At 32.5% G+C, this 14,010-nt stretch overlaps 1 protein-coding gene across 3 annotated transcripts in view; it reads left to right on the top strand.

The window, feature by feature from the left end:
• Nucleotides 1-1,674: 1,674 nt before the first annotated feature.
• The window catches only part of LOC123534247 (uncharacterized), a 36,580-nt gene continuing 24,244 nt past the window's right edge, over nt 1,675-14,010 (top strand). The window contains exons 1-2 of one of the 3 annotated variants that reach the window (XM_045316414.2): nt 1,675-1,815; nt 5,594-5,702. In XM_045316414.2, coding sequence (XP_045172349.2) covers nt 5,666-5,702 — 37 coding nt within the window. In that variant the 5' untranslated portion in view covers nt 1,675-1,815; nt 5,594-5,665. Of the gene's footprint in view, nt 1,816-1,902; nt 2,052-2,408; nt 2,515-5,593; nt 5,703-14,010 lie in introns of those variants that run through there. The other 2 variants (XM_045316413.2, XM_045316415.2) reach the window with 2 other exon arrangements.

Below are 14,010 nucleotides of genomic sequence, written 5' to 3'. Positions count from 1 at the left end.
ATTAGATAATCGAACATACCGATAATTTTGACAGATGTCAAAGAACGGTTAGTCATTAAAAACAAATCAAGGATGTTGATAATGCTCAATCAATTCTCTAGTAGTTCAATGTTGCCTTTGCTGCTAAACTTTTGTCCAATTAATATCTTAAGTTTCAAGCAAGTGCGAGCTTTGAAGGCTCAAATCGAAAATCTAAATAAATCAATAAAATTGTAACGTGTTCAACATTTATCGCTTGTTTGGGATTTTTTCAATTACGCCACACTCATTAATGTTGGCTTTTATAACTATTGTTAACGTTAACGTTGCATTTTCTGTCATCCTTCCTTAAGTTTAAAAATATTTTTTATTTCTCTATTAAAATCAGATAAAGCAGGCGTCCAAATTAAGGATATGCTTAGATACATTGCTAGATAAGCACCTCTCTCAATGTTGCACATGAACAATTAATACTGTCATAAAGGGAGGTAACGATGGATTCAATGATATTTTCTACAATGTAAATCAGATATTCAGACCTATAAGAAATATTTTATATGACTAAACTGATAAAACGAATAACAGAAAATTACCATAATTTATGTTCAAAACATAAACTTGACGTCACATTATGATTACATTATGATTAAGGGTCATAATGCCTTTGTTAATTATGACTGCCATACTTTCTTATGAACATAAAGGATTTCAATTATCTTTATATTTGTTAAATCCTACTTCCGATAATTGTTTTCTCATAAAGTTGTCAAAGATTTGAATATCATTTAACATAGTAGAGAGTATTATTGAAGCAATTATTTTTATTACCTCCCTTTAAGAGACTTGTGTTCTTGTACAACACTGGAAATAGTGCTTTTCTAAGAATGTAATTCTTCTTCTAAGGAAAATCGATGTACGATTTTATCGCATGTGCGTTGATATTCATAACATCCACTGGAGAGAGCTGCTTTTATTTGTTTTAATATAAAATACAAGCTGTATCCATGGACCTTTAAATCATACTTGGAAGATGTTGCCGGGGATCGGGGGTCAAATTAACTCGCGGTCCATTCAGATACTAATGTCTATTATATGTGTATATGTACACTGAAAAAAATATTTGAGATAATATAAACATATGTTTTATAGAAGAATCATTTATGTATTAAGTGTTGCTATAAGCAACAACAATAATGCTATTTAATATACAAGATGTATTCAAAATGACATGTAATCTAATTTATTATTACAGACCTGTTAAGATGTACATCAGCTTCTTTTATATGGGAATAAATAAATCTGTGTGTGCAGGCCTATGAAAAGGCATGTAGGTGCCACCAGGTGTAATTTTATGCATTACGCAGGAACCCTAATTACGTATATATACATTAGCGTTCATAAATGATATTTGACACTATCTGAAAATAAACATGTTTTCTTACAAGAGCGGATAATTTTTACTCTAATTGACAGTCAGTTCTAAGGAGAGAATGATCAACACCAGTTGATAGACTATATGAGCAAGGATACCAGTAGTAATTAAACAAGGTATAACCGACATGCACATCGCTAATACTGCATTTTGACCTGCTTTTCATCCAGCTTTGCACTACTTCGCTAGAAACCCCGTTTGACATTTTACATGCATGCATGCAAGACCGTCGGTTTAGTCAAATACTACTATTATTTATCAGTACATAATGGGATGGCAAAGACAAAAGTTAAACCTGCTCTGGTTTAACATTGCACAGTTATTTTATTGACACTGTTTCAGTTATTTGCTGCTTGGGAGGTTAATAACGAATAAAAATCGTTTTAACAGGTGCACTCTAACGGGTAAGTACATTTTCTAAGTCATTTTTCCTAAAATAGCCTCAAGATATTGCCCATTTTGTGATGTTCTAGCGCAGAAAGAAGATTGCTTTGATGACGTCACACCTCGCGAAAACCTTGTCAATGTGACCGCCATTATTTTGAGGCACTCCAAACAACGCGGAGATGTGTGCCAATTAATTTACAAATATCAGCTTCGTTATCGCTTAGTTTAACAATATTGGACAATGGAACGACAGGTAAATATTTTTTTAGTTGATTTAAACTCATATATTGAATAATTATCATTTTGAATGATTAAACTTTGTTCAACTTTATCAAAAATATAGCTGTATATCGAAGGAGTGTAGTCAAGCATGCAGCGGGGTGAAACATAGGAAAATAAATTGATATTCATCCTACGATTTCATGAAGAAATATATTCATGCATATGGTCAGTTTGTTTATATCACAAATTATATTTTTCTGCAGTTTGTCTAGACTATGCACTCGTTTTTTACATATATTTGTCTTTGTGTATTGATTTATTTTGCTATGGGTGTCTTCGGTGTTTTACATATGCGTTTCCAGGGCCCGATAAACATGTACTCGTTCAGAAGTTAAAGGTACATGTACAAACATCGCACGGCGTAGTGTGTTACGCTGTGTATCAGTTAGAACTGTTTATGACTGGGTCATTTGTGTAGTTTGCAGATAAGACAGGTTTGATAAAGCTTCTCTTTTTGTATTTTGCTTAATTTTATTTGAATTTATTTTAGTTATTTTAATTTTGGATACTTGGAATAAAAAAGACATCAATAATTTCTTTGTAGAGCTATTATGAATTGTTGATCACATATCCTTCTGTTAAATCAGTTTAGATATTTGAAATTATATTTTATTTCAGCTTTTAGGAAACAGTCTTCTGTAATATGTTTCTATATTTAGACAGATTATGTACCATACTATACAAATTCGCATGGTAAATGCCATGTTGCCGGATGATATGGTAACAAATACCTTGATGTGTTTAGGCTGTTTTTTTTATGTTACACCGGGTATACATGACTAATACAGCTTTTTATATGCCACACCAATTGCGAAGAAATAGAGTTTTATGTTTTCTGATGTAGTTGTTGTTTACAAATTTACTATGAAAACATGTATTCGTTGTTGCATTCTCTGGTGTCTGTGGGAGTTTCTGTGTAGAATGTCTGTGACTGTATATATAATTTGCCAGAAATTTCCTGTCCTGCATTTTTACCGCAGTTGAAAAAATGTATGCTGATAGTAGAATGTCCTACATTATAGCTGCTGTTGTTGTTGTTGGCTCTTGTTGCCAGATTAGACAAATACTATTAAGTAGTGGTAGATTTTTAAAATCTTTGTGGCATATAATTTATTCTCATTGGCCTACATTACAAATATATGGCTATATAGTATCAATTTAAAAGAACAGATATAAAAATGCGATAATGTAAATAAAAACAATGAATGAATGATTTTCTGAACCCAAGATACATTTGCATAGATCTTACTTCATTTGTCAAGCATCTCTGCAGTTTCTTTGAAAAGATACGTCCGTGTGGTACAGTATAAAGAAATCTTTGCCACTGAATTAAATGTTTATGAATTAAATTCATCACAGCAAATTTTATACCAGAAAATATATATAGTGTGTCATTATAACAAATTTATTTCTCAGTGTCAGTAGGAGTTCAAATTTTATAAACAAATGGAATTTTGGATATAATAGTATGATACAGATTGAAATTTAAAAAGAGATAACTTGTGTTAAAACGAAATAAAATTTCATGTGTGAGAAAAAAAAGTATTTTGACCAGCCATAATTCATTGTGACAACTGTAGGATGCTTAGTTAACATTTATCATTTGTTACTAAAAATAGAACAGAAATTCATGTCTGAGTAAGATGTATTTATAAAAGAAAATTGCATAAGGTACATCTTTATGCAAGCATGAGAGGCAGTGGGAAATGTCAATGGAATCCTATAAAATCTTTAATAAAAATCTAAACTTTAGCTCAAATTAAATGTTTTTTTTCCATACATTAAATGTCAGTTACATTGATTATTGACCTAATAATTTATACACAATTATATGTGGAAGATTTTTATACTTATGAAAAATTAGACTGGATAAACACATATTTGTAATGAACACACTTTTGTCTTTTTCTGTGCAGTTTGAATACTGTTACAGTTCTTTATTAGCAAAGAAGAAACATGTAAGACTAAAGCAAATCTGGCGTCTTCCTCCATCATTAAAGCTGGAAAGTCACCATATGACCTATCATGTGACGGTGCAACGTTAAATCGAAAAAAAATAATTAAAAAATAAAGCAGATCTGTGATATAAGATGTCGCTGTCTGAGTTTAATATTATTTCAGTGATTAGCATGGCTATTGGAGAATGAGAAGCGATGTAGTCATTGGCTTCACTTTCGGGTTAAAGTTTTATGACTTGCATAGTTCTCAGTATCATTTTATATTTCAACCACGACCCTCGGTATTGACGTACCTGATGTCGGGATTAACCTCTGTCGGAAGTTGACATCTTCTGATATATATTGTCAGGTAACTTAAAGGTCAAGGTCACTGGAGTCAAACCTCAAAATAATGTTGGTTGAAGTTTTGAATATGGCATTATTCATTTCAAATTTATTGTCTATTTGATGTAGTTTCTTAACTAAATAGTAATTGACTGGCCCTTTACATCGTTAAACTGTCAAACTTTGTGTAAGAATAGTCTTTTCTAGTTACCTCATAATAGATATTTATGACAAGTTAAGGTAGCTGTTCTGCTGATTGCTCTTGTTAAAATGAATATGTTTAATGTTTGAGATATTATCAAGTTTCCTTGTAAAGTTTAGATATATGATAAAAAATGTAAATGAAATGTCCAGATACAGTTGCTACCCAAAGTCGCCCATTTTTGAGATCGTTATGGAATATTGCTTTATTTTCTGGGCAAAACTTTGTATTTCGGAATAAAAATAAATGGTAGGATGAAATTTGTCATGTTTGTTGGTGCATGAGTTTATTTTACAGGAAGCAATCTTGATGTGTAAGATCTTTAAGCATGTTTAAATGCTTTCATGTTGAGTGAACAAAACTGACATATACATAGCAGGTGCACTATAAACAAGCACAATTATTTTACCAAAATTTAGGACTCTGATAAACATGTTTACATATAATCTGATAAAAAATTAATGATAAGATAACAGAACTTTAGAATATTTTATCTTGGAAAAGCTATCTTACGAGTGCATGTTCTGTATGTATGGTTTTCATTTTTTTTTTTCGTTTTAATATTGTATATCTCTGAATTGCTATATATATATTTTTTGTTAAATTTGTAATTATCAATAAATTTTCTGACTTATTTGTGGAATATTTAGAATTGATACAGGCTGAATATATTATATGAAATGGTGAATAATATATAGATTAGTGACTAAATGACATTGAAATTTTATGTATTTACCTGCAAAACTTATCTGCATTCATTTACAGACTGAAGTGTATTTAGCAACGGTCACAAAAACCACAACATACAACTTTACAACTATTTTGTCATCTTTATTTCAGATGCTCTGGGAAAATACACTTTACGTTTGTTTATTTCGGCAGATATTTATACAGACAGAGGTCTCTGATGGGTGGGAAAAAACAAAAGCAGCTTACAGTGACAGTCGTAAGTAATGGGGTTCACAGTTTTTTTCTTTCAGTTTTGTAATATTTATTTACGAAAACAATGTTATTTTCTTATCGTTACAGAAATCAATCCCCCCACTGTCAACGAAGATTACGAGGAAGCTTGCGCAAGAATCGGCGGATCATAATACTTTGATGAACTTCTACTCACAGATAAGCAGGGATGAAACAGGTATTTAACTTCTTGAATATTTTGCCACATTTTGAATAAATAGTTGATATATAGAAATCATCAGACCAGTACACATCGTTCTATAGATGTTTCATGGTTTATCTTGGGTCACTCTTAGGATTGCACTGTAGACATTTTTACTTTGGCCAGTAATTTTATTTCTATTTCCAACTGAATTGAACATGAATTTGAAACATGATATCATGTTAAGCTGTAGATAAATTATACAGTGCTTGTTTTTGATCATTGTGAAATATGTAAATGAGCCATGCCATGGGAAAACCAACATAGTGGGTTTGTGACCAGCATGGATCCAGACCAGCCTGCGCATCCGCGCAGTCTGGTCAGGATTCATGCTGTTCGCTAACAGTTTCTCTAATTGCAGTAGGCTTTAAAAGCGAACAGCATGGATCCTGACCAGACTGCGCGGATGCGCAGGCTGGTCTGGGTCCATGCTGGTCGCAAACCCACTATGTTGGTTTTCTCATGGCACGGCTCAAATCATTATTTAAGTATTTTCTAAATTATTCTACATAAATTTGTGTGTGTTTTGTGTGTTATATGATTTTTCCTAGCAAAGGTTAAGATTGAAGTGCATGACAGATTGGTCTTTGGTGACATTCTATTACTCGCAGCTACAGGTTTGTTTTCTTACGAAAAGACAAAATGTTTACTGTTTGAATAAACAAATCTGAAACAGATTTATTTTAAGAGTTAATTGCTTATTCTGCAATTGATATGAGTTAGTTACACATTTCTCTGAAGGCTTCCTGTGGTGATAGGGGAAACTTTGATAATTTTAATGATATCTATATTAACTTAGACAGCTAAATTTCTAAAATGGGCTGGTCCATCACTCAATTTGGGCAATACCATTTATTATTTGAAGGGGTGTGCACTGAAAATTTTCTGATCAGAATAGTGAACAGTGCAAACCATGATCAGCCTGCATGGACGTTTTATGACGATCCATCTGTAGAATTAATAATGCTAAAATTGAATTTTTAAAACAGTCATTATGTTTTCAAAAAATGACTGAAATTTACTGTTGGAAATACTCGTATTAAAACCATTTTTTTGGCAATAAATTCAAATCTAGTCGATAGATTTTAAATCTGAAAATGTATGTTTGGACCCTTTGGGCATAATATGAATTGTATTATCTAGTATTTAAGGTTAAATCAAGTAAAACCTTGTTAAAGGAAACGGCAGCTCAAATAATAACTTAAAATTTACTGTAACACGCCTTTAAGATGCGATGAACTTTTTCAGGAAAGAGGATACAGGCGAATATCTGTGCTTGTCAGGTTGTTTCCAAATTTATGATGATCATTTAATTAGGTTTGAATTGTGATTGATAGCGGTATTGGTGACAAATGCCCATTTCTTAATGCTGATCTGCAAACATGGGCTATTGTATTATGGCATCAGTACCCATATATGATATACATCTTGCAGTCTGTGAAAAAATAAGCAGTATATGAATGTCACATTGCTTTGAGTGGAACACTAAATATTGTCATTATGAGAAGAATATTGTTAGAGCTTGACAGTATTTTGCTGAATGTTTAGAATATTGGTGTCCCGCAAAAAGCAATGTGATATTCTATTTTATTATATCTCATTTTTTATTGCCAGTGAAAATCTTCCATATAGCATGTTGGTGTAATTTAGCAGAAAGTGTCAACAGTTTTTACTGCCTGAGATGCCTGGAGTTTTACAGTTTGTCAGCTTTCTTAATGCGAGGCCACGGAGTACTGATGTATGTATCTTTAAAAGACTGGGATTAAGATTTTTTCTGAAACATTTTCTCAATTAATTTGTGATATAATGTAGTTTGAAAATTTTCTAATTTTTCGGTATAATAAAACGAATGTCAGATTGCTTTTCGAGGGACAGTGATATTGTAAATTTTAGGAGAAATATTGTCAGCCTCGGGTTGATAGTATTCTGCCCATATTAAGAATATTTTCTGTTGCACTCAAAGCAGTGTGATATTTTCATTTAATTATACCTACATTAACAGATGTCAAATAATGCATGAATTTGATTTTACAAATCAGTAACAATTGCTGGTATTTAGAAAAGAAAAGTATATTAAGAAGACAACAAACTATAAATTCAATGTTAGGTCCAATTAAGATGTAATTGTTGAGCCTGTCAGCATAAAAATCATGAAGGGTTTTATAACTTGCAGAATTTGTGTCAGCTGTCCATGCGTTTACAGGATTTTTGGCAGTAGTAAAGACAGCATTTTTATGACAGAAATGTAAAAATATCTGATACAAGTTAAAAGGGAGTTTAAAATATAAGTGAGATATATGAAACATCACATTGCATTTAATGGAAAATAAATTTTGTCAAAAAACAAGGTGGAGCTGACTTGACAATTTTTTTCTGAATGTTGACTACACTATTATCAAAACACAATGAGATCAATATTTTGTTTTATTATACAGTGTTTTATTGCCAGTGTGAAATTCACATAATACAAATGCTAGACATTTTATTTCTTCCAAAAATTTACTCTCTGTAATTTATGCAAAAACAATACTGTCAACACATTGACAGTTTTTACTGCCATAGATTTTTTATTGTCAAAGATACTGGGAGTTTTTGTTTCACAATATCCCTGATTTTAACACAGAGCGGCACAGTAACAGTGTACATATACTGGAAAGCACTTCTGAAACATTTTCTTAATTAATTTTAAGACTATATATAATAAGAGTGAATTTAAATTCTGTCTTCTTCTTTTTTTCTGTGTAATAAAATGTGTATCATATTACTTCTTATGGGACAGTAAAATTATCAGCATACGAAGAAAATACTGTCAGCCTCGGCTCCATCTTGATTGACAGAATTCCTCTCATGTTGACAGTATTTACAATCCTACTAAAAGCTGTGGCTCAGTGAATGTGATACTTACATAATTCTAAAAAATAAAAGAGCTGTTAACTGGCAAGTTTGCTTTGAAAAATTAATTGGCATTTACTTACTATATACTACATGTTTCATTGAAACTGAGACTATTTAATTGTTATACTAGAAAAATCTTTTGTAAGTATTTCATTTCTTTGAGTGTAATAGTAAAAATTGTCAGCATGAGTGAAATTGTCAGTGAAGGTAGAGCCAAAGCTAACAGTTTCTCAAGCTCGACTATTCGAAGAATAAGTAGAGCTGTCCTACTCACCACGGCGTCTGTGTCACACCTTGGTTAAGTTTTTCGTATCAGTCCACATTTTGACAAAACCTTTTGAGATAAAGCTTTGAAACTTTCAACACTTGTGTACTATCACCATGTCCTGTTTGAGGCAAGAGTACATAACTCCATCAAGGATTTTGTCTGAATTATGGCCCCTTTTAACTTACAAATCTTGGTTAAATTTTTCGTACCAGTTCATATTTTGTATAAACTGTTTGACATATGGCTTTGAACACTGAACTTTGAACACTTGTTTGCAATCATGAACTACATCTGTAGGCATGAGTACATAACTCTGTCAACTATTTTGGCTGAATTATGGCCATTTTTGGACTTTGAAATTGGTTCAGTTTTCGTACAAGTCCACGTTTTGTCAAAAGTATTTGACATGTGGCTTTGAAACTTTGAACACTTGCTTATCATCATGATTCCCATCTGTAGACAAGAGTACATAACTCTGTCAACTATTTAGGTTGAATTATGGCCCTTTTTGGACTTGGAAATATGGTTCAGTTTTTGTACAAGTCAACATTTTGTCGAAATTATTTTACATGTGGCTTTGAAACTTTCAACACTTGTTTATCCTTGCGATTTTTATCTATAGACAAGAGTACATAACTCTGTCAACTGTTTTGGCTGAATTATGGCCCTTTTTGAACTTGGAAATCAGTTAAATTTTTCATACCAGTCCATATTTTGCCTAACCTTTTTGTCATATGGCTTTGAAACTTTGACCACTTGTTTACCGTCATAGTCTACATCTGTAGGCAAGACTACATAACTAGGAAAAGGACGTTGGCTCAGTTATAGCCCTTTCTTGACATAGAAATTAGTTCAGTTTTGCATACCATACCAGTTTTTGTCCAAACTGTTTGATATATGGCTTTGAAACTTTGAACACTAGCTTACCATCATGGTCGCACATTGTCATATAGTGCAAGACTTGTCCAGTTCCACAAATACAGGTATATTGTTTGTCTTATCTATTTTTCTTCTTTTGTCTGAAAATCTCTGGTAATATTTTGACCCCATACTTCCATCAATTCTTTGAATAGTCGAGCGCGCTGTCAGCAGACAGCTCTTGTTTTTTTCCCAGAAAGTTGACAATATTACCGTCCCATGAAAGGCATGGTGATTCTGTGTTATGATACCAAAAAGATTAAGAATGTGTAATTCAGCCTTTTCAGAATTTGAGAAATTGTTTCCAGATTAAAATCCACTAGTTCAGACTGATGAAAGACATTCATCAATTAATTAAACAAACAAACAAACAAAAAACACACGCAACAAAATTTGAAAAAAATCTCCCATAATCTGTTACAGTATTTTAAATCTGATAACAGATTGTTACAGTGTATATTTTTCTAAAAATAGACCAAAGTTTTTTTATACACATTTTAAAAATGTTACAGTGTATTTGTTTTCTAAATATAGACCAAACTTGTTTATACAACTTTTAAGAATTTCTTACATTTGGTCTATTTGAGTTTTGCATATCATATAAAAATGAGGTATGATAAAGGAAGCAAACATACTTTAACTAGTTCTTGTCTATTAAAGACATATACATCATTACAGAGTCACCTTGCGTTAACATCAGAACCACACTAGATTATATTCTCTAGTATTACTGGAAGTAAAAATGCCAACACTAACTGTTTATTTTTAGCTCACCTGAGCACAAAGTGCTCTAAGTCTGCTATTGTGGTCACTAGCTGTCTGTCATCCATCCACACTTTTCTTGAAAAAAAAATTTCCTCTGAAACTGTCTGGTGGAAGTTGATTAAATTTGATCTGGATAGTCCTCTACTATCCATGTGGAACTCTTGCTTTCTTCTCCAGTAAGGCAAGGTAATGGAAAAAATACTTTGTTAATCTTTTTTTCAAAAACCACAAGGCCGAGAGATGAAGTATTTTGTGTGTAGCATTGCCTATATATCCTCAACCAAAGTTAATCAAATCCTGCCCCTGGGGCCAGAATTGGTCCTGCCATTGGGTTAAATTCACTTGTTGGCTTACTTGAGCACAAAGTGCTAGGGGTTAGCTATTGGGGTCACTCACTGTCAGACGTCCAGCTGGTGTCTGTCTGGCGTCCATCCACACTTCTTCAAACGACATCTCCTCTGAAAACCGTTTTGTGGAAGTTGATTAAACTTGGCCTGTGTTCCTTTGAAGATTTTCTTACAAAATTATTAAAACCGTTTAGCTTGGTTGCAAGTAGGGGCCATAAGAGCTTAAAATAGCCATTCCTTCAAACAACATCTCCTGAGCAAGTCTGATTTTGTAGTAATTTCATTCAAAGGGTCCTTATATAAACCTCTACCAAGTTTGTTTAAACAAATGTGGTCGCCAAGGGGTGTGGTCACTTCTCCTTATATGTATATAGTCGAAACGTCAAAAAACATGCTGCCAGAGAGCACGGTCGCTTTTCACTATATGAATATAATAGTGGAAACTTTAAAAATCTTCTTTTATAAAACTGCTTGCCTGGTTTTGAAATAATTGCACACAAATGGTCCTGTGACCCTCTACCAAGTTTTTTTCAAATTATTCTGGTTCGCCAAAAAAACATGGCTGCCAGAGGGCATAATCACTTTTCAGTATATGTATGAAGTCGAAACTTAAAAACAATTCTTGTATGAAACTGTAGGGCAGATTATAATCTAATTTCTTGTGATTTGTCAAAAAAGGTTTGGTCATTTCCCAGTATGTATATATTGGAAATTTTAAAAATCTTCAAGTCAGGAACAGCAGGCCCGATTTTAAAATAATTTCACAAAACTGGTCCTTGTGTGACCCTGTACCAAGACTGTTCAAATTATTACAATTCATCAAAAATAAAACATGGCCACCAGGGGCATGCTCATTTTTCCCTATATGTATATATTGGAAACTTTAAAAATCTTATCAGAAACAGCAGGCTCAATTTTAACATTATTTTACACAAATGTTCCTTTGGTTATCCTTTACAAATATTGTACAAATTATTCTGTTTTGTCAAAAAACATGGCCACCAGGGGTTGTGGTGGGATATTTACAAAATTTTTCGTTTGATATTTTCTCTTGATATGCTATGTCATCATTCCTCCAATGTCTTTCCACACTTCTCAATAAGTTTGTACCACTAGTCACTTTCAGAGTACTCACTTCTTACGGATCTTTTAGAGAAATTATTTTCACCTAAAATGTGTTAGTCAGTTTAGAAATAATTTGTCAATTTGCAGGTAAAAAAAGTTAGAAATTGTCAGATTGGATTCCCAGGCTAACATTTTCCTTGCATAACTATCCACCAGAACTGTTCAAACAAGCAATCTAACTCAGACGAGCGATCTAGGGCCATCACGGCCCTTTTGTCTTAATTTATGATAGAAGAAAAAAATCATTTGGTATTTTACTGATATCGAATTTTACTTATGTTCAGTTAAAATCACTTGACATGCATAGTAATAAACAAGAATAGTAATTTGGTAAATGGACTTGTTAAAACACTAATTTTAGAAATAAGTTTATTTACAGGCATTGTTATGATATTAGACTACTAAAATATATATGCAAAGATCACATCATGAACTATTTTGTTTATTATTCAATGATGATGTAATTAGTCAGCATATCCCCCTCCTCTACCCCAATCCCCACAATAAGTTTATTCAGTAAGTTTAATGACTTAAAACTTTCTCATCATGGTTACCAGTTAGTACATGATATCAAAAAGACTTTATTCTGAGAATTTGTCATTATTGGATAATTATGTTACCAGATGTTTTTTAATAAAGCTCGACTCCATTTAAAATATAACTCATTCGGAAACATGTGCGAATGTTTTATTACATGTCATGGAAGTGTGGAAATACTACACAGTTTTGTGAAATTCTTTTCTGTTCACACTTTTAAATTTTAGGGTTAAATATGTTGTTATCATTAGAGTTGTGACAGTATATGAGGATGTTAATGATCGCAGGTTAGTTTAATGGTGACAGTGAAGGAATTACACTGTTGCAAATTTGAATTCAAGTGCCAGTCAGTCTGCTTGTTACAAACAGAGTGCATTAGAGTATGTTTTTATGGGGCTCTAGGTCTTCTTCTCTTCTTCTTCCATTAATATGCAGGGCCCACTCTGGAGCATCGTCCCAAACATGATAAAGGTTTATCTTCCTTTTGATTAATTTTAATGATCGGGTTAGTTAATTTTTACCAATAAAAAGTGTCACATAGAATAAGGGAGAATAAAAGAATGAAAAATCTTAAATGGCAGGAAATGGATAATGAAGTTTTTTTTGAGTATTCAAGCAAATATTATTTTCTCATGTTTGTCCAGTTTTACATAAGTGTGATCTGTTTTTACCGAATGAATGCCCAACTTTCTAACCAGCTTTAACTGATTGTAAAGTAAATATTTTATAAATGTGCTATTTTGGTCATTTTTAGCTCATCTGATTTTTGGAAAAAAGAAAGAGTTTTTGTCATCACTTGATTGGCATCGGCATTGCCTGGTTAAGTTTTATGTTTATTCAGCTTTTCTCCTAAACTGTCAAAGCTATTGCTTTAAAACTTGTAACACTTGTTCACCATCATTAGCTGACTCTGTACAGCAAGAAACATAACTCCATCCTGCTTTTTGCAAGACTTATGGCCCCTTTTGGACTTAGAAAATATCATATTTCTTGGTTAAGTTTTATGTTCAAGTCAACTTTTCTCCTAAACTATTAAAGCTATTGCTTTGAAACTTGCATCACTTGTTCACCATCAAATGCTGACTCTGTATAGCAAGAAACATAACTCCATCCTGCATTTTGCAAGAATTCTGGTCCCTTTTGGACTTAGAAAATCAGATTTCTTGGTTAAGTTTTATGTTTAGGTCAGCTTTTCTCCTAAACTATCAAAGCTATTGCTTTGAAACTTGCAACACTTGTTCACCATCAAATGCTGACTCTGTACAGCAAGAAACGTAACTCCATCCTGCTTTTTACAAGAACTATGGCCTCTTTTGGACTTAGAAAATATCATATTTCTTGGTTAAGTTTTGCGTTTAGGTCAACTTTTCTCCTTTACGGTCAAAGCTGTTTCTTTTAAACTTGGAGCTGTTATTCGCCATGAAAAGCT

Source organism: Mercenaria mercenaria, chromosome 12 (genome assembly GCF_021730395.1).
Source record: "Mercenaria mercenaria strain notata chromosome 12, MADL_Memer_1, whole genome shotgun sequence".
NCBI classification, from domain to species: domain Eukaryota; kingdom Metazoa; phylum Mollusca; class Bivalvia; order Venerida; family Veneridae; genus Mercenaria; species Mercenaria mercenaria.
The sequence above is the reverse complement of the archived record's forward strand: the minus strand, read 5'-3'. Positions and strand labels throughout refer to the sequence as shown.